The sequence below is a fragment of the Salmo salar genome, chromosome 06 (assembly GCF_965601325.2).
Source record: "Salmo salar chromosome 06, fSalSal1, whole genome shotgun sequence".
In the NCBI taxonomy this organism is placed as follows: Eukaryota; Metazoa; Chordata; class Actinopteri; order Salmoniformes; family Salmonidae; genus Salmo; species Salmo salar.
In genome coordinates, this window is record NC_138296.1 from 23,922,037 (window position 1) to 23,943,210 (window position 21,174).

At 42.3% G+C, this 21,174-nt stretch overlaps 2 protein-coding genes across 2 annotated transcripts; one reads left to right on the plus strand and one right to left on the minus strand.

The window, feature by feature from the left end:
• Positions 1-563: 563 nt before the first annotated feature.
• LOC106606624 (small ubiquitin-related modifier 2) lies at positions 564-6,068 on the minus strand. Its single transcript, XM_014202963.3, has 4 exons — positions 5,946-6,068; positions 3,584-3,715; positions 1,485-1,556; positions 564-1,200 (listed from the first exon to the last, which is right to left on the minus strand). The coding sequence occupies exons 1-4, from the start codon at positions 5,964-5,966 to the stop codon at positions 1,138-1,140; spliced, it is 288 nt and encodes a 95-aa protein (XP_014058438.1). The 5' UTR covers positions 5,967-6,068; the 3' UTR covers positions 564-1,137.
• An 862-nt stretch (positions 6,069-6,930) lies between these two features.
• nup85 (nucleoporin 85) lies at positions 6,931-20,974 on the plus strand. Its single transcript, NM_001140562.1, is given in 19 exon segments — positions 6,931-7,072; positions 7,358-7,451; positions 7,561-7,717; positions 7,874-7,944; positions 8,038-8,081; positions 8,305-8,374; positions 9,305-9,426; positions 11,956-12,090; positions 12,232-12,354; positions 14,111-14,242; positions 14,425-14,531; positions 14,772-14,855; positions 15,129-15,194; positions 15,475-15,626; positions 15,866-15,983; positions 16,941-17,041; positions 19,512-19,663; positions 20,028-20,123; positions 20,790-20,974. Coding segments are annotated over 19 exon segments (1,956 nt in total). The 5' UTR covers positions 6,931-7,039; the 3' UTR covers positions 20,889-20,974.
• The last annotated feature ends 200 nt before the right edge of the window (positions 20,975-21,174 follow it).

Here is a 21,174-nt window from a genome sequence, read left to right on the forward strand (position 1 = left end):
GGTTGGTGGCACATACCACCAGTCGACGTCAATCGTTTTTCTTTGAAAGGCAACATTCCCCCCTGTGCGAAGCAATTGTCTCAAAAAGTAACCTTAAATCATATTAAGTGCTATTTACTACCAGTTTCATTACCATTCTGTATCTTATATTAGATCTTGATTTAGATCAAAATGCTGTCAGTACAATATCTTTACAGTATCAATATGTTATCCAATGGTGATGAGTTTACACTTTACTCAAAAGAGTTGCTATATTTGTTTGGCTTGTCTTCATACAATAGTCCCACTGTCCTAACATCCTCTTTCCCCGTTTTGACTGTATCTTTACACTGACACTGTATTTTATACAGTCAGTGGAGATCATCAAGCTTTACAGTTCAATCACTGTGGTTTTTTTTCACTGATTAAATCTCCATAATTATGTTTTCATACTGAAAAAGGGGATTGGTGAGCATGAGCTGTTGTACGCACAAGGACACACTCTTAAAATGAATGATTATACAAATATTTGCACCAGTTTTAATGACCCAGTCACACACTAAACAGAGACAAAATAAATTGAGTTTGGTTAAAAAGAGAGAATAACTTTATTTTAACAAGACATTTATGAGACAATACAGATGTTTACCTGGACTAAAACATCTCTTCAGGGTTTCCTTATTACAAGCATGGCCTAGTCAAACTATGTTCAAGACATGTTTCATTCTACACAACCACTACCATATAAAAAAGATATAAAACCAATTTTCTGAAACAGACAACAGAAAATTAAGTTGAATAACAAACCAGTCTTATTCTCAAACAGTGAACTGGGTGGAAAATAGCTTTTCTTGATTTCTGAATAAGTGAACCAACCAGTCACCAAAACAATGGACTTTTTAAGAGCTGGATCTTGCAGCGTTCATTCGCAGCACACCTGTATGAATGTTACTCAAATCTGAGTTGTTTTAGCGGAGGTTGTTTATGTACAAAACAGGAAGGAAACAAAGGCAAGAATGAAAACACTATACATCAACAGTTATGTATAACTGTGAGCAGGACTTCTTCCGCATGGTATTGATTCTGTGGTGGAAAATGGGACAAGCTGCAAAGCAGCCGTCTGGGGGTGGAGGAAGATGTGGGGGAGTACTTGACATGCTAGTAGAGGCCTCCTGTCTGTTGCTGGAAAACGTCGATCGTATCTTCATCCTCCATTTCCAACTGTCAGGAAAAAGGAAGGAAACTAAGTACATTTTATATAAAACCCGATTTTCAATAGATGACATGGCATTCATGACAAAAATGTACATAAATTAGCTGTGAATGGAAAACTTTTGTTAGAAGACATTTTGCATTTAACATTCTTTTGACATGCACAAATGTTCATTGTTATTCTCAAAACAGGGAGGAATGTATAATGTATTATTGCTGGAATGGTGTTGTTCAAGCAAAATAGAGTGAGTTCACATAATAAATCAATTCCTCCCATGAGACTCCAGGCTTACCTGTGCAGGTGTGTCTGTCTCGTTTATAGGTTGTCCATCAAACCGGAACCGGATTTGCCTAATCGTCAACCCCTACAGACACACAGATACTAAATTCCATTAAACTGTCTGGCACAAAACAATCTCTCCAAGCAAAATGTCCAAAGAAAACAACATTTTCCCAACCTTTGCCTAGCAATCCATTAATAGTGTACGGCACTGAGGAAGCAAGGTTAGCCATTCCTTTAAAAACTACTGTCACTTCTCTACTATGTGAATGAAGACACTGCAGAAAGGAAGGGATGAGGAGATAAGGAAGGGCGTTACTATATTGCCACTCCATATCCACATTGGCCGACATCATTTTTATCAGATAAAGGAAGAAACAACAGGATAGGGAGGGAAGTGGCTTCTACTCAACAAAGCCTGTAGAGCCTGGCCTACTTCCATGACTTCACTGGTCTAAAGAAACACACAAGATCCATTATGGGCACGCACGCACACAGCATTGAGATTAGGCCTGGCCAAGCCTGGATAAGACAGGCCTAGCACTAGAGAGCAAAGGCTCAGTTTCTACATCTCTCCCTCCATCTCTACATCTCTGTACTTGTCACTGCAAGCAGCATGAACACAATCATTAAAAAAGACATGTAGAACAGAACAGCTCCAAGTGCACTAGGGAAGAGAACAAAAAGACCTTTGATATGTTGGGAGAATCCAAAGCCAAGAACCCTATTTTAAAAGTACTTATCAGGTAATGCAGTGTAAATCCCCTCAATTAGCCTATAAGATCATAAATAGCACAGATCAGATTGGCCATAATGATCCAGCAGTAAGGCTTAGTATTTACTAATCAGCCTACAGCCAGAGAGATAGGCAAGTTAAGCTTAAGCCTTACTAATGCAAATTGCATTGAATATGACAAGTACATTTGGTGCATATTAAAATAAAGGGTATTTGACCAAATAAAAAGTGTTTCAAGAACTAAAATCAGAAGAGTGGACAGTACAGAGTCATTACTACATTACATTTTAGTCATTTAGCAGACACTTTTATCCAGAGCAACTTACAGGAGCAATTAGGGTTAAGTGCCTTGCTCAAAGACACCAAAAATATTTTTCACCTATTCGGCTTGGGGATTCGAACCAGCGACCTTCCAGTTACTGGCCCAACGCTCTTAACCACACATAGAGCGGGGACACTGGAATAATGAGGACGATGAAAAGGAAGATGATAATATGATGAAGACAACACAGCCCATAGCGCTCGTCTCCTGTCACAGACAATATAGACTACATCTGACAGTGAACAGATCAAAGAGATACAATATAAAAGGGTGCATGTATCGCGTTCTCTCTTCAATGAGTTTCCTTGTCCTCAATGGATAATATGAGCTGTCATCTTTCATCAACCCCTGTATTCCCATAGTTAGGGTCAGGACTTTTTCCAGGTCATTAGGGAAAAGTTTCTGGGCCCATATTCATAAAGCATCTCAGAGTTCATTATACCTGTACACATGACATACGTGGAGTACACAGTGCAAAGAAATGCTGAGTTACAGGTTCACATCTCGACAGTAGGAAAGTAATTAAGTAAATAAAAGAGTACTAAAAAGAAAAGTTCAATGAATAAGAACGAGGATAAAAATGTTCCTAAGATACAAGGAGGTACTCGAATTGAAGTAGGATATTTACAAATGTGCCAGGGAATTGTGCAACACATTGTGCGATAATAAATTCTAAATAGACATTGTGCAGGAATATTAATCATTCCTCTTCCTCTCAGGAGAACGATGACATAGGACCAGTTTTGCCTTGGTCCGTTTAGATCACAATTAATAAATGACATGGACAGAGCGGGACCTGATCCTTGATCAGCACTCCCACTCTGAGACACTTTATGAATACTGGCCCTGGCCCTATGTATAGGGTAGAGGTGCTGCTAGTTGCTTATGACTTGGCCTCTGTCCAGAAACCACCTCTACCCCCTCGGCACATTATGCAGATTCAAAAGGACTTGATAGGTATAACCAATATGGAAGTAGCTCAACCTTGCCCTCTGATGCCGCTGCTGATGTTGTACACTCAGTGGCATCATCATGGTTGCCATGTCAGACTCACCTGTCTCTCGCAGTACGCCTTCATGAGTTTGCTGAGCGGCGTGTGTCTCTTGATCTTGAACTGCACCACCGAGCCGTCCTGTCCCGCCACCTTCAGGTTTATGTGGTCGTTGTTTTCTGTTTTCACTCCCTCCTGATGGACACAACAAACATTGGGGGTGTATTCAGTGAGATGAAACGCAGATACAGTATAAATGTAATGTCTAGAATTACCATGATACCCAGTATTACATGTGACAGACAATCAAGTCTGTTAAAAGTCGAATAGTCCACCTAATTTCAGTTTAAGTGACAACAAAAGCAAGTATAGTGTAGAGAATTATTGTACCATTTAAACTTGTCCATAACCACAAAAAACAGTAAAAGACATAAAAACTAAACTTAAGAATGGGAAGCATAGAAATAGCGCACATATAACAGATTTACCACTTCTTAGACTTGCTTTCAATGAGAATGACATCTATAACTCACATTTCTATGTGAATTTTATCAGGTCACCCAAAAAGTTACATATTGCAGCTTTAAGCATGGCTAGCTCATATAGACAAACACTGAATACAATATATGGTAACCTAGCTGCTTTTAGAAACGCTAGTATTTACACACTAGGGTTGCTGGGAATTAGCTTGCAAAAAACAGAATAGTCCGCCGAATGCCAGAAGTTAAATAAAATTAACTTTCATCTTACTCTGCCGATTGTCTGTAGGCTTGGACCTTATGTTGGGGGGAATGAGAAAAAACAAACATCTAATGGAACATATTTATTTAGTTTTTACTTTTATTTAACTAGGCAAGTCAGTTAAGAACAAATTCTTATTTTCAATGACAGCATTGTTCAGGGGTAGAGCAGATTTTTACCTTGTCAGCTCAGGGATTCGATCTTGCAACCTTCCGGTTACTAGTCCAACGCTCTAACCACTAGGCTACCTGCCTCCCCATATAATTAAACAGACTTTCCAAATGTGGATCTGTTGTAGACCCATGCAGTTCCTCAGCGAGGTCAGTTCCTCTCTGCTTACCTCATGTCAAAATAAAAGTTATTGCTTTTTTTGTGCAGGTATGGCGCCGTGCAGGATTTTTATTTTGACATGAGGTAAGGGGAAGAGTAATTGGGTCTACAATAGACCCACGTTTGGAAATTCTGAATGTTCTAATAGATGTTTTTTCTCAATGGCCCCTCTGCATAAAGACCAGCCCTACAGACAATCAACAGAGTAAGTTGAAATGGAATTTTATTTAACTTCTGGATTCTTGCAGACGATTCAATTTTTTTGCAAGCTAATTCCTAGTAACGCTAGTGTGTGAATAATATTGTTGATAAAAGCAGCTAATGGTAACCTTGGCTGGGACAATCAGATACAAATGTTGCTTGGCTGATACAGTTGATGCCAAGCAAATAATCAGTCAGGTCCCAGGCTAATGGTAACCTTGATATGACCATCATTGATTTTAGGCCAGCAGAAACATTTACACAGAGTTTTTGTCAGCAGTGCACTGTCTGAATATAAACAGTTTCTGAACAGTGAAAATAGCCCAAATATTTAAAGTTGTATAGAACACTTACAAGGGCCATGGATAGTTCAGCAGTGACATACAAGTTAATCTGTCTTGACTATTATTTACTTGTTCTAAAAGTCATGGCGCTGTGGCAATGTAATGAGACAAGATGTGCTTTAGGACAATGTTTAGTCTACCCCTAACCCCAGAGTGGAATTTCTCATGCTGACTACAGGATAGGCTCTTTTCGCATTCTAGAATTCATCCAAATGACGACACATATTAAACATGTATGTGTCAAACATCTGATCATTGGTCAACACACATACATGATTGATGCATTTCAAAATATTTATCATACTTTTACACATGAAAACACATAGGAGTAAAACATGGTTTAACACTGTCTCAGTCACACCATTTCACTCATTTGTAACATGCTGTGATAGCTGGCTACATAAGCAGATGAGAGGGACCCTTGCTGTAGCCATGAATGAATGTAACAAGTTTGTAACTGAAGAAATTGACAAAGTGATGAATGATACAACCGCTTGGATCTGAACTGAGTTTGTCATATTACATTTGCAAATACAAAAGATTAAGAACTGAAGAGAGTGCATGCATTGCTTACTGTCATGTTCAGCAAGCAAACGCTAGTTGGCTGCGAATCAAGCAGCAAGCCACGCGCCCATGCAGGCGCGTGCACAGGTCTTCCGGTGTCTCCAATGGAGTACTTGCATTTTCAAAACTTGAGTCTACCAAGATCTCAAGTAAGGAAATATTACATGAACATTTTTCCTTAGTTCTATTTGAGTTATGTATGTGAAAAATGTGATGAGATGTAAGCATATTTTCAAGCAACTCACCTTGGGTTTCTCGTCAGCCATGGTTACTCTATTTGCGCTTCTCTACGCCGCCACACAACGAATAGACGAGTACGCGCACGTACCCGCTCCCGATTAAAATACCGGCCTTACGTGCGCGATCACAAACACATGCTCGTGCCCTATACTTCACATTCATTGGCCAACATTGGTCACAGGGTAAGATGTTGAGCGCTGGCAGAGGGCGGGAATGTCGTAATGCGCGGTTCTGTAACACGTGCACGCGCATTTATAACACGTTCCCTTTTGTTTTGTTTTATGAAAATATGAACCGAAAACGTCCTAATGCTTTGATGTTAACAGTGCTATTTATGTACATTTGCTCAATAAAAATCAGTTTATTTAAGAAAGTGTACTGAAGGGTCAATGTTTGGGAATTTAAACCATTCTGGAATTTTGTCATGGAAGAGAGGACTGATCCTCAGTAGCCATCTTGTTTTTATAGACCATAACATTCAGCCAACAAATTATGCAGTTGTACCACAGATGGAACAATGAAATATTTGGTTGTACAGTACTTGTACCAAAATAGAGATGATCCAGCAAGAAACTAATGTTGCCCACACAGTATTGGATAGATGTTGATAAAGTCCAGAATGGTGCAACATTGTAAAAATCCCATATTTGCCATTGGAAATAGCCTAAATGTTATAAGGAACACTTCATTAGACAATTAATTATTACTAAAATCTGCACATTGGGGTAAATAAATAACTGTTGGTATCTGGTGGCCATTAGTTCTTACCACTTTGAGCAAATTAGTACCAAAACATTATGATTGGTAGATATTGGTATAAATTGATTTTATTCATTGGAATAATATATTCTCATGGTGACATTACTTGTCAAATTGACAACTGACTAATTGTGTCCCCTTTAGTGCAAGCTTGCATTTCTAGTCAGGCACGACACAGAATTCCTATGACATCAGACATGCGCACGCTTTGGGGTCCTTCAGCTGAATGGTTGAAGCTCCTAATTTCTGTATTATATTTTTTGAAATGTCAGCATTTGTATTGCTCGTGGATTGTTATATTTATTGATTCGCCTTATTGATTTGATCAAAGTGTGTGGTAATGGAGGAGGTAGATGTGGAACCAACAACTACTGTAAGTACCGCTCGTGCTCTGTTGTTGTGGAATCAAAATGTGTCCAGGGCAGGCTATGCAGCTAGCTAACGTTAGTTCGCTAACTAGCTGACACTTTATTCAAACGTCTCTGAGCTCAAGTGTCCACAATAATACTGGCAGCACTGCACAATGTTGATTTGTCTTTTGTGATTACTGGTTTCAGTGGGTTGAAAGATACTGGCAGCAAGGCAGAATAATCTCGAGACGGTTAACTACCTAGCTATGTCCAAATAAATAAACTAACGAGACGTTTCTCTCTTTCAGCCTATCCCTGGGTTCGACAGCAACAAAAAACACTTGGGATTTGTGTGGGGTCCTGGAGATATTCTGGTTTATGAGACCATTTACAAAGCATCAGGTAGATAGGAGAGTTGAACATATAACTTGGTAGTAAAGTCATGACTCAAATCATTTCAAAGTACAAAGCATCCTCCTCTCTAACTCACTCTCCCTGTGCATCTCTTCAGGTGGATCTGCAGGGGGTTGTCCCTTCGTCCATGAGGTCAGGAAAGATGAGGACATCTATTCCCCTATTTTGCGTAAACTCTTCAATGAGTCCCATCACATCTTTGTTGGTCTGCAGAGGATCAGAGACGATCTGCCCAGCAAGAACAAGAAACCCCAGTAAGGATGGGATAGACTACTTTCTCTTGTAATTCAAACTAGGGCTCTGAGTTTTCCTTTGTCATGTGGTCAGGAAAAACTCCTGGTTCTAAATATAACCAAACCGTCGGCATTGTAATGGGTGTACTCATTTATCAATTTCACTTAATTATTCAGGTTTGTCAGTATTAGCAAGAACTACAGGTCTGTGATTCGAGCATGCATGGAGGAACTCCAACAAGTCGCAGGTATAGTATATGGCAACATTTCAACAATCATATGTTTATCTATGCAGTTCATAGACAGACTTAAGTAACATGCTATTTCCCCTCACTTTGCAGTTTCTACACAAGATGCAGCGTTGGCTACACAGTATGGAAATCAGGTAGAGTACATGTCTGCGCCTATTCAGTTCGACTAACCACTTACCCTTATGTCAAGGGAACATAACCCAAGTAATATAACAATGAATCAGCAAACGTGAGAAAATGTATCTTGACTCAATGATGAAGATGAACACCTTTGTAATGTTATACAACTCATAGACTGTTTTAGTGTATTATAATGATTCCCTTGGCAAGACACTTCTCTCCTGTTTTTCATGATAGGTATCAATCCTGCTGGCAGTAGAGCTGATCTGGAATCTTTGTGAAGTGTTGTTCATCGATGCAGCTCCAGGTAAAGTTTATATTTTGTGTGTCAACCTTGATGTTGCTTTGGACACAGAAGCATCCTCTAGGTGTGAACCATAGAGCTAGATAGAAGTCTCATCTTTGTATCTGTGCCATTACAGTGTCTGTGATATCATGGGCAGCACCATTGAGGCTATCTCCATTTTAACGTGATCCATTTCCTGATTTTTCATTGGCCGATTGCTCCCACAGGGGTCGCGTTAACGTACGATTCTGCATTTTTCACACAGATCTAAAATGCTTCTTATTGTAAATTCTGCTAGGCTTCAGTCAAATTACTAATTTTGTGCTTCAGTTCCACTTCTCCACTTGGATGAAATATATTTGCTCTCGTCATTGGTTCATCAGTGCCCTGGCTGATGTGTCGGCTACTTTTCTCTGGTACTTTCTTCCAGTGAAGGTTTTCTCCAGTAGCAAGTTAAAATGCAATATTAACTTCAAGCTAAACATTAGAAATATGATGGCCATGCATCGTTTTTGCAAAAAAGACTTTTCTTTTTTATTGTAGGCTAATTTACTTATGTCTGGCTGCTAGCCAAATAGCGTTGCACCTCTGTCAGCTGATGAAAACGATTTTGCACTAATGTATTTGGTTTAAAGAAACCATAGTTTCAAGCCCCTGATCACTCTAGTGAAGCCAAAAAGCACAGTTGCCTTTCAATATGAAATGCAGGTTAAATGGTTAAAAATGCAGATTTTTTTTATGGCCTGAGTTTTGAAAATTCTGATTTCTGAAAGCTAACACGACCCCTGTCCAAACTCGTATGAATCCCCACCCAGTTGACTACTTTAAAATGGTGGAAGCCCTCATTGTCCACGCTAAAAGGGGTTATATCCATGATGAGTCATCTGTCTCTATGGTGTGAACAGAACTTTAATATTTTCTGCACCCTGTTTTTTGTATGTGACCCTCCAGCTGGCTCCCTGGTGCTCCACCTGCTCGACTGGGTGAGGCTGCACAAGGCTGACGTGGATGAGAAGGCCAGGGAGGTGCTGGCGAGTGAGAGCCCCGCAGAGCACCAGGCCTATTGGGACGTGGTACGTACACATACACCCCTCTCCTGTCTCTCTCTGCCTTTTTAAAACTTTATTGGCACAGTGCGTACGTACGTCAGACCGACTTTTGGCTCTATAGCGTGACCATTTTACTCGCATATGTGCCTAAAGATAGATGTGTGCGAACTGAAAAAGTAATGTATGAGCATGTGATTCATAGTAAGAAAAAATTGCTGCCGTAGCTATTTTCAAAGTAAACCTGCTGTTTTTGTTTCATAGCTGGTAGCTAATCACACACAAAACTACAAATCCCATATAAACTCAGCAAAAAAAGAAACGTCCCTTTTTCAGGATCCTGTCTTTCAAAGATAATTCGTAAAAATCCAAATAACTTCACAGATCTTAATTGTAAAGGGTTTATCACTGTTTCCCATGCTTGTTCAATGAACCATAAACAATTAATGAACATGCACCTGTGGAACGTTCGTTAAAACACTAACAGCTTACAGACGGTAGGCAATTAAGGTCACAGTTATGAAAACTTAGGACACTAAAGAGGCCTTTCTACTGACTCTGAAAAACACCAAAAGAAAGATGCCCAGGGTCTCTGCTCATCTGCGTGAATGTGCCTTAGGCATGCTGCAAGGAGGCATGAGGACTGCAGATGTGGCCAGGGCAATAAATTGCAATATCCGTACAGTGAGACGCCTAAGACAGTGGTACAGGGAGACAGGACGGACAGCGGATCGTCCTTGCAGTGGCAGACCACGTGTAACAACACCTGCACAGGATCGGTACATCCAAACATCACACCTGCTGGACAGGTACAGCATGGCAACAACAACTGCCCGAGTTACACCAGGAACGCACAATCCCTCCATCAGTGCTCAGACTGTCCGCAATAGGCTGAGAGAGGCTGGACTGAGGGCTTGTAGGCCTGTTGTAAGGCAGGTCCTCACCAGACATCATCGGCAACAACGTCGCCTATGGGCACAAACCCACCGTCGCTGGACCAGACAGGACTGGCAGAAAGTGCTCTTCACTGACGAGTCGCAGTTTTGTCTCACCAGGAGTGATGGTCAGATTCGCGTTTATCGTTGAAGGAATGAGCGTTACAGCGAGGCCTGTACTCTGGAGCGGGATTGATTTTGGAGGTGGAGGGTCTGTCATGGTCTGGGGCGGGGTGTCACAGCATCATCGGACTGAGCTTGTTGTCATTGCAGGCAATCTCGACACTGTGAGTTACAGGGAAGACATCCTCCTCCCTCATGTGGTACCTTTCCTGCAGGCTCATCCTGACATGACCCTCCAGCATGACAATGCCACCACGCACAGAACGAGCAGTATGGCTGATTTCCTGCTAGACAGGAATGTCAGTGTTCTGCCATGGCCAGCGAAGAGCCCGGATCTCAATCCTATTGAGCACGTCTGGGACCTGTTGGATCGGATGATGAGGGCTAGGGCCATTCCCCCCAGAAATGTTCGGGAACTTGCAGGTGCCTTGGTTGAAGAGTGGGGTAACATCTCACAGCAAGAACCGGCAAATCTGGTGCAGTCCATGAGAAGCACGTGAAGGAGATGCACTGCAGTACTTAATGCAGCTGGTGGCCACACCAGATAATGACTGTTACTTTTGATTTTGCCCCCCCCCTTTTTTTTTTCAGGGACACATTTATTCCATTTCTGTTAGTCACATGTCTGTGGAACTTGTTCAGTTTATGTCTGTTTTTGAATCTTGTGTTCATACAAATATTTACACATGTTAAGTTTGCTGAAAATAAACGCAGTTGACAGTGAGAGTATGTTTCTTTTTTTGCTGAGTTTAGCTTTCCCACCTCGAGCAGCAACAGCACCTGGGGTGTGGTGCGCACTGTGAGTGAAGTGCTGTAAGATACATTTTTAGAAGCGCACAGCGTGGAAGTTGGTTGATTTCACCTGAAAGTCTACTAAAGTGTGACTTTGTTCTCGCATTTCTTGGCTATTTACATTGTTTTGTTCACAAGCTATGTGGTTTTTCAATGTTAGTTTGAGCTTGCTCAACTGCTAGCGAAGAGACACGTCGTGGAACTCAAAGGGGCAGCTGAACATTCTCACCTAAATGACTCATATTGGAGGGTACATTGTAATTGATTGAGTATGGGACACTCCAATAAACATTTATTGATTTCTTATCATGAAAACACTTGTTCAAATACTTTTATTGTGCTCCTTCATTTATTTGTGTGCTTCTACATTTTTCAACTTATGAGCATATGTGCTCTTGAAAATAAAAAACTGTCAGCATAGAGCCCTGTTTGATCAAAACTTCTTTAGTGGATCCTCAAGACCTCCAGTGAAATTGAGGTGAATTTGCCTTTTTAAATGGTTCTCCATGATTACTTCCAATGTGGTTGAAATAAACTCATTGATATACTATGTATTTTCTCTGTGCAGATTTCCTTTGCCCAGTTTAACTCCTTTAACTTATGTCTGTGTAATAACTGCTATTCATGTTTATTTGTGCACTAGTCTGTATGCAGATATTCTTTCTCCCCTATTGAACCCCACTGTCCCCCCTCTGTGTGTCTCCAGGTGATCAGCTACGTGCTGCAGGGCCGGATGGATGAGGCCAGGCAGGTCCTGGTGAAACAGGCAACTTTGCAGCCTGCAGCCAGGGCCATGTTCAAACTGCTGGACAACCTGCTCATGAAAATGCCCATCTTCAATGTACATAGTGCATTTCTATCTGAACGTTTCAACCTCCTGAACAGCACCCAGTTTTAACCACAGAATCAAGTAAAACACGTATATTATATGTATCTCTATGGTTGTAACTCTAGCTCTCTCTCCTCTGACATGTTACTGTAGCCTGGTGAGACTCAGACCCTGACAGAGTTTGATGTAAAGTGGAGACACTGGCGCGAGGAGGTGGACCGCTGTCTCCAGGACCAGTCCTTTGCCAGCAACCCCCACCTGGAGGACATCTGTAAGGTCAGTGGAACTGCCCAATACCTGCCCTGGTACAGTGTACCTGCATCTGTGTGGTGATCAGTAGAGGTAGGTGACAGGTATACACTGAGTGTACAAAACATTAGGAACACTGTCATCATATTGAATTGCACCCCCTTTTGCCCTCAGAACAGTCTAAATTCATCAGGCCATGGACTCTACAAGGTGTCAAGCATTCCACAGGGATGCTGGCCCATGTTGACTCCAATGCTTCCCACAGTTGTCTAGATGTCCTTTGGGTGGTGGACCATTCTTGATACACACAGGAAACTGTTGAGCGTGAAACTCCGCAGCGTTGCAGTTCTTGACACACTCAATCCAGTGCACCTGGCACCTATTACCATACCCGGTTCAAAGTCACTTAAATGTTTTGTCTTGTCCATTCACCCTCTGAATGGCACATATACACAATCCATGTCTCAAGGCTTAAAAATCCTTCTTTAACCTGTCTCCTCCCCTTCATCTACAATGATTGAAGTGGATTTACCAGGTGACATCAATAAGGGATCATAGCTTTCACCTGGTCAGTCTGTCAAAGAAAGAGCCTAATGTTTTGTAGTCAGTGTAGCTACCTGTAGTATAAAATGTGTACCTTAGCCAAAAGGAACTCGCTCTGTACATGTAGAGTCCATTCTTTGGCTCTGTACCTGCATCTGTGTGAGCATGAACTGTAAAGGAGCGAAAATAATCTCTTGTTGGTGCTGTCTGTCTCATCCATCTACTATCCATATGTTCCACCTGTTGATCCATTCATTCATCCATGGTTTATCCATACCCTCCTAAATATCCATCCATCCATGGATTATCCATACCCTCCTAAATATCCATCCATCCATGGATTATCCATACCCTCCTAAATATCCATCCATCCATGGATTATCCATACCCTCCTAAATATCCATCCATCCATGGATTATCCATACCCTCCTAAATATCCATCCATCCATGGATTATCCATACCCTCCTAAATATCCATCCATCCATGGATTATCCATACCCTCCTAAATATCCATCCATCCATCCATGGTTTATCCATACCCTCCTAAATATCCATCCATCCATGGATTATCCATACCCTCCTAAATATCCATCCATCCATGGATTATCCATACCCTCCTAAATATCCATCCATCCATGGATTATCCATACCCTCCTAAATATCCATCCATCCATGGTTTATCCATACCCTCCTAAATATCCATCCATCCATGGTTTATCCATACCCTCCTAAATATCCATCCATCCATGGTTTATCCATACCCTCCTAAATATCCATCCATCCATGGTTTATCCATACCCTCCTAAATATCCATCCATCCATGGTTTATCCATACCCTCCTAAATATCCATCCATCCATCCATGGTTTATCCATACCCTCCTAAATATCCATCCATCCATCCATGGATTATCCATACCCTCCTAAATATCCATCCATCCATGGATTATCCATACCCTCCTAAATATCCATCCATCCATCCATGGTTTATCCATACCCTCCTAAATATCCATCCATCCATGGATTATCCATACCCTCCTAAATATCCATCCATCCATCCATGGATTATCCATACCCTCCTAAATATCCATCCATCCATCCATGGATTATCCATACCCTCCTAAATATCCATCCATCCATCCATGGATTATCCATACCCTCCTAAATATCCATCCATCCATCCATGGATTATCCATACCCTCCTAAATATCCATCCATCCATCCATGGTTTATCCATGTAGATCCTGGTTGGTGATGAGGATGTTCTCCTGGAGCACAAGGAGCTGCTGAGTACCTGGTATCACTTCCTGGTCACCAGACTGCTGTTCTCCCACCCCACTGTCAAGCCCACAGAGCTGCACTACTACGCACAGGTACTTACTACTACACTTCACACTTACTACTACACACAGGTACTTACTACTACATTTCACACATACTACTACACACAGGTACTTACTACTACACTATACATGATACAGAGTTGCACTAGTATGCCCTGGGACTTACCACAACACTATGAGTAAGTGTCCTGTCCTATGTGTGTGTGTTCCAGTCTAGCATGCACATGTTCCTGGACACAAGGAGTGTCCCAGAGCCCCTGGACAGCATCCTGCTGGCAGCCTTTGAGTTTGACATCCACCAGGTCATCAAGGACTGCAGGTGAGGAGGAGTGTCTATAGACCATAGAAATACAGAAACCAAAGGAATTATATTTCTATGGTATAGAACCCAGGGAGAGTAGCTGTGTTGTTGCTAAGGTAACAGTAACTGCTAATGTGGATAAGATTAAATAAATTTGGGGGCAAGACACAGAATGGGATTTCCCCTCTGTCTCTCATGTAAACTACTGTTCAGTTTCATATGTTGTGATATTTATGACATGTTATTTGTGCTTTCCAGCATTGCTCTCAACAACTGGTGGTTTGTGGGGCATCTGACTGACCTGCTGGACCACTGTAAACTGCTCCAGTCTCACAACCTACAGTAAGTTAAGCACACCACTGTCCCACAAAGGGTTGACATTAACTGCCAATATTGTGGTAACATTGATCATAATCATAGAAAGTGAAATTGGCGTGCTCAGCTCAAATGTTTGTGATAACAGAAAGTATTTGGGTGCCGGGTTCAAAGGGCATACACTTGAAATAAAGGAAGAACCCACACTCACTGAAATATATATATTTTCTTTAGCAGCAGAGGTCAGAACAAACGGAGGTGTGACCATAATAACATGTGTTCTCTGTTTGTGTTGATTAGTTTTGGCTCCAACCTGAGGGAGTTTCTACTGCTGGAGTACGCCTCAGGACTCTTCACCCATCACAGGTGAGACAGACCCACTAGTCTGGTTAGTAATAGATTGGACTATGTGCATAACTCCCAGTGCCAACATGTCTGTTTTCTAATAGGTAACTGTCACATATACAGTCACGTCTGCAAAATTACACATGCTGAGGTCCACTGTGTTCAGTAGTTATCTTTTATAGGAAGAGTGTTGTCGGCTATGCGTATAGGCCTCTTCCCCTGTTTGACCTCCAGTGCTGCTCCTATTGGATGGTTGGTTAAGCTGTGCATGATTAACAAGCTATTTCTCTCTGGTCCTCAGCCTGTGGCAGCTGGCTGTGGACTACTTTGACCACTGTCCAGAGTTTGGCCGTGTGTACCTGGAGCTACAGATCGAGCGTGTTCCTCTGGACACGGAGCGCAAGGCCCTGAAGGTGATCAGGATCTGTGAGCAGAGGCAGATGACTGAACAAGGTAGATATGAAGCATACACGTAGGTACTCACTCGATCTTATCCAAAACAGTTGTCCATCTTACTCTCATGCATGAAGCTCTCACTGAGACCCACATTCAGTCTCACTCCCTCAATCTCAACATGGACACTTACTAAAACACACATGGAAAATACATTCAAACTCCCGCTGATTTCTGTCATGCCTGTTGTGGATATTACCCCCTAACTCTTTGGTATAATGTCTCTCTCTGTGCTGCAGTGAGGAGCATCTGTAAGATCATGGCCAAGAAGGCCCTGAGGAACAACAGACTGGGCTCTGCTCTCTCCTGGAGCATCAGAGCCAAAGATGCTGCCTTCGCCACCCTCATATCAGAGAGGTGCTGTATGTCTACACGAGGTTTTACTGATCCTGACCATGTGACCTGTTCAGGCGTCGGCCTGTTTTCAATACTTTGAAAATGCCTTCTTCCTTCCTCCTTTCCTTGATGTAACCACTGATCTAACATGAGGGGGTTTATGAAAGCTACGTAGTGGAGTCACCGCGTTAGATCTGGAGTTACTTCAAGAAGGGCAGCAAAGATGTCCTCCCATGACATCTGCTTCCACACCGCTAGCTACCAGACCACCCTGTAGTCGCTCTCTCTCTCTCTCGCTCGCTCCCCACTACCTGTGGGTTTAACCCAGTCTCTATCCTAGATATACTGTACCTCTGTGGTCTATAGATGTATCTCTATAGCCTGTATCCTAGATATACTGTATCTCTATGGTCTGTATCCTAGATACACTGTACCTGTGTGGTCTATAGATGTATCTCTATGGTCTGTATCCTAGATGCACTGTACCTGTGTGGTCTATAGATGTATCTCTATGGTCTGTATCCTAGAGTCAATCACCACCTTCCGGAGACACCTAAAACCCCACCTCTTTAAGGAATACCTAGGATAGGATAAAGTAATCCTTCTAACCCCCCCCCCCCCCCCCTTTAAAAGATTTAGATGCACTATTGTAAAGTGGTTGTTCCACTGGATATTATAAGGTGAATGCACCAATTTGTAAGTCGCTCTGGATAAGAGCGTCTGCTAAATGACTTAAATGTAAATGTAAATGGAGATACACTGTATCTCTGTGGTCTATAGATGTATCTCTATAGCCTGTATCCTAGATATACTGTATCTCTGTGGTCTATAGATGTATCCTAGATATACTGTATCTCTGTGGTCTATAGATGTATCTCTATGGTCTGTATCCTAGATATACTGTATCTCTATGGTCTGTATCCTAGATATACTGTATCTCTATGGTCTATAGATATATCTCTATGGTCTGTATCTCAGGTTTCTCCAGGACTACTGCGTCAAAGGGACCTTCTCTGATCTGGATCTGATTGACAACCTGGGTCCAGCCATGCTGCTCAGTGACAGGCTTACTTTTCTAGGTATGTGGTGCAGACGTGTACATACACTGACATGAAGCTCTGTGAACAAACACACACAAGCCAACACTCCTTGGCAGGGCTCTAAGCTGACCTGTTTTACAAGGAGCACGTGTGCGCCTAAGTTGAAAAAAAATAGGCGCACACAAAGAAATTCAGGAGCACAAATCAAAATATATTCGAGGTAATAAAGGTAGAATCGTACGTTTTTCTAGGCACACTGGTGCTCCTCAATTAAAAACTCCAGGTTGCACAGCAAAATATACTGCTCAAAAAAATAAAGGGAACACTTAAACAACACATCCTAGATCTGAATGAAATAAATAATCTTATTAAATACTTTTTTCTTTACATAGTTGAATGTGCTGACAACGAAATCACACAAAAATAATCAATGGAAATCCAATTGATCAACCCATGGAGGTCTGGATTTGGAGTCACACTCAAAATTAAAGTGTAAAACCACACTACAGGCTGATCCAACTTTGATGTAATGTCCTTAAAACAAGTCAAAATGAGGCTCAGTAGTGTGTGTGGCCTCCACGTGCCTGTATGACCTCCCTACAACGCCTGGGCATGCTCCTGATGAGGTGGCGGATGGTCTCCTGAGGGATCTCCTCCCAGACCTGGACTAAAGCATCCGCCAACTCCTGGACAGTCTGTGGTGCAACGTGGCATTGGTGGATGGAGCGAGACATGATGTCCCAGATGTGCTCAATTGGATTCAGGTCTGGGGAACGGGCGGGCCAGTCCATAGTATCAATGTCTTCCTCTTGCAGGAACTGCTGACACACTCCAGCCACATGAGGTCTAGCATTGTCTTGCATTAGGAGGAACCCAGGGCCAACCGCACCAGCATATGGTCTCACAAGGGGTCTGAGGATCTCATCTCGGTACCTAATGGCAGTCAGGCTACCTCTGGCGAGCACATGGAGGGCTGTGCAGCCCCCCAAAGAAATGCCACCCCACACCATGACTGACCCACCGCCAAACCGGTCATGCTGGAGGATGTTGCAGGCAGCAGAACGTTCTCCACGGCATCTCCAGACTCTGTCACGTCTGTCACATGTGCTGAGTGTGAACCTGCTTTCATCTGTGAAGAGCACAGGGCGCCAGTGGCGAATTTTCCAGTCTTGGTGTTCTCTGGCAAATGCCAAACGTCCTGCACGGTGTTGGGCTGTAAGCACAACCCCCACCTGTGGACGTCGGGCCCTCATACCACCCTCATGGAGTCTGTTTCTGACCGTTTGAGCAGACACATGCACATTTGTGGCCTGCTGGAGGTCATTTTGCAGGGCTCTGGCAGTGCTTCTCCTGCTCCTCCTTGCACAAAGGCGGAGGTAGCGGTCCTGCTGCTGGGTTGTTGCCCTCCTACGGCCTCCTCCACGTCTCCTGATGTACTGGCCTGTCTCCTGGTAGCGCCTCCATGCTCTGGACACTACGCTGACAGACACAGCAAACCTTCTTGCCACAGCTCGCATTGATGTGCCATCCTGGATGAGCTGCACTACCTGAGCCACTTGTGTGGGTTGTCAGACTCCGTCTCATGCTACCACTAGAGTGAAAGCAGTTTGATTTCAGTGGACAGTTTGATTTCACAGAAGTGTGATTGACTTGGAGTTACATTGTGTTTAAGTGTTCCCTTTATTTTTTTGAGCAGTGTATTTGGGCGCATATGTGAGTAAAATGGTTGCACTGTAGAGACCTGCTTGGTGTTGCATGTTAACTTGACATTCAGTCAGCCACATATCTCACTCACACACACACACACACACACACACTGGATCAGACCCATAATGTATTTTTGCCTTTTTATTAGAGGATTTACTCTCACATAGGAGAAAAGTGGTCCATATAAGGCTGCAGTCTGTGGCCTAATGCTGTTGTAACAGCTGATGATAACCTACAGCTGGGGAAAATGTAACGTGAGTGTAATGTCTCACTTTACAGTGAGTCACTCAAGGCAGAACTGTTCATTGACTATGAAGTATATAATGTTATCTTGTTCTTAAACAATCAAGTGGAACCACAGTGTATTTACATTTAGGCCATACAAGTTCTACCAGTGCTGTAGAATGAGAATTCAATTTCTAAACAATTCTAGTGTGACCATATTGGGTGTTCCACCTGGCATCATGTGTGATTGATAGATGGTTCTCACATCATTTCTGGGAATTCGGTACACTTCTCAGTGTTCTATACTTGAAACTGTGGCAAATACATTTTACACCATACTATGTCATTGATACTGTCTGTGTGACCAATGATACCAATGAGAGAGCATCATGTGATTGTATCCATTTGTTCATTCTGTTCCCCTCCTGTCCTGGGTCATATTCATTTGGTACCATTTACGTAAGGAAACAGGATGGACTACCTGAACTTGTCCAATAAGAAATGCGCGTTATCGCTTTCTGTAGAGAACCGTTTTTGCAACGCTTTGCCTTGATGAATGTGATCCTGTTGTCTGCAGGGAAGTACCGTGAGTTCCATCGGCTGTACGGCGAGAAGCGTTTCTCGGACGCCGCCAAGCTCCTCCTCTCCCTGATGACGGCCAAGATCGCCCCACGTTCCTTCTGGATGACTCTGCTGACCGATGCCCTGCCCCTGCTGGAGCAGAAAGAGGTCAACTGGCCCGCAGCGTTAACTTCCATCCATGACTTAACGTTGAAATTAACTTATTTGTACTTACCTAGTGTATAGCATATTCCATAGATTGAATTTCCCTTTTTTTGGTTTACTAACTAAATTTGAACAGCAACACATCTTTGTAATCTTAAAGAAAATAAATGAATGGCATATTATTTATTATATCTCAAAATATTTAAATTAAGAGATCTCCTTACCTTACTGATTCCTATCAGATCTGTATCTTTGAATATATGCTCTTACCTTTGTCTTTGGAAGGTAGTTTTGTAGATGGTGCCTCTTTAGGCTAATGGCCTTCTGTTGCAGTCAGTTGCTCATCTCTGCGCTTGTCCTCTTGCAGGTGATCTTCTCTGCTGATCAAACTCATGAGCTGATGTTCTGTCTGGAGGAGCTGACCTCAGGGAAGAGTGTTCCCAACCCAGACAGACCCATGCAGGTACTGGGTTACCCTCTATCTAATGTCTGTTTTATAATATGCTTTAATCTCTACAGTTGCTTAGCCCGGGGTTAGCAACTGTTCACACTGCACTAAGAGCCTCCTTATCCTGGGTTAAGCAACTGTTCACACTGCACTAAGAGCTTCCTTAGCCCACGGCTAACCGACTTCACACTTGCACATTGTAAAATGGGTTAACACCAACCTTAGCCCAGGGCTAAGCTGGCCCTGCTCCAGAGAGGAGTTAGCACAGACTTTTCATGGCTAGCCAATCGCACAGTTCCGTTGTCACCTAATTTGAATATTGTATTCCATAAAAGTGACTGTTGGTTTCATTAACATCAAGTATTATATAATTATGAGAAGGGGTTACCGAGAACATCTTCCAAAAGGATTAATTCAAGGTAGAAAGTAGTAGTAGGAGCGCTCAACAAAATAAATCTGTTATTTTAGCTCACTTTTCTCTTGAGTGCTCCTTTCTACTTTGAATTAGTCCTTTTTGGAAGTTTTTCCTTAGTAAGCTCTTGTCATGATTTTTGTCGTTGTTTTGCAGCCCTCCTTTCCTGTTTGCTGAAGCGTGAAGGCCCATTGGCACTATTACATCATATGGAATTACTAAAAACATTGAGGATGATCCATTAAATGTGTTTCCCTGTGTGTTTTCAGGATGAGGACATCGAGACGACCAAGATTGAGCTCCTGCGGCTAGCGCTAGCCCGTAACCTGGCCATGGCCATAGTGAAGGAGGGGACAGTGGAAGTTTGACCAACACTTATCTTTTTATACTGTACATAAAACAAATCAAGTCTGATCAAAATGTGCTATTTGATAATAAAGAAATGTTTTCATTATTTGATTCTGTGGAAATGCTTGACATGAACACTGGCCTGGATTCAAATGTGCATTGTCAACAATGTGCCTTTTTATTTTTTTTAAAGGAGATTTCCCTGACATTCGCAGTAAACGCTGTGGATGTCGGCACAAGTATGACCTTTAAGTCAACTTGATTTACTAGCCTAAGGTATGAATAGAAAAGCAATGCCCTTACAAC

Excerpts from the sequence above, each read along its gene's own strand:
- LOC106606624 (XM_014202963.3), bottom strand. The coding sequence starts at position 5,966 with ATGGCTGACGAGAAACCCAAG. Across the intron at positions 3,716-5,945 it reads TGGCTGACGAGAAACCCAAG|GAGGGAGTGAAAACAGAAAA; the intron begins GTGAGTTGCTTG and ends TGTGTCCATCAG. Across the intron at positions 1,201-1,484 it reads AGACAGACACACCTGCACAG|TTGGAAATGGAGGATGAAGA; the intron begins GTAAGCCTGGAG and ends TTTTCCTGACAG.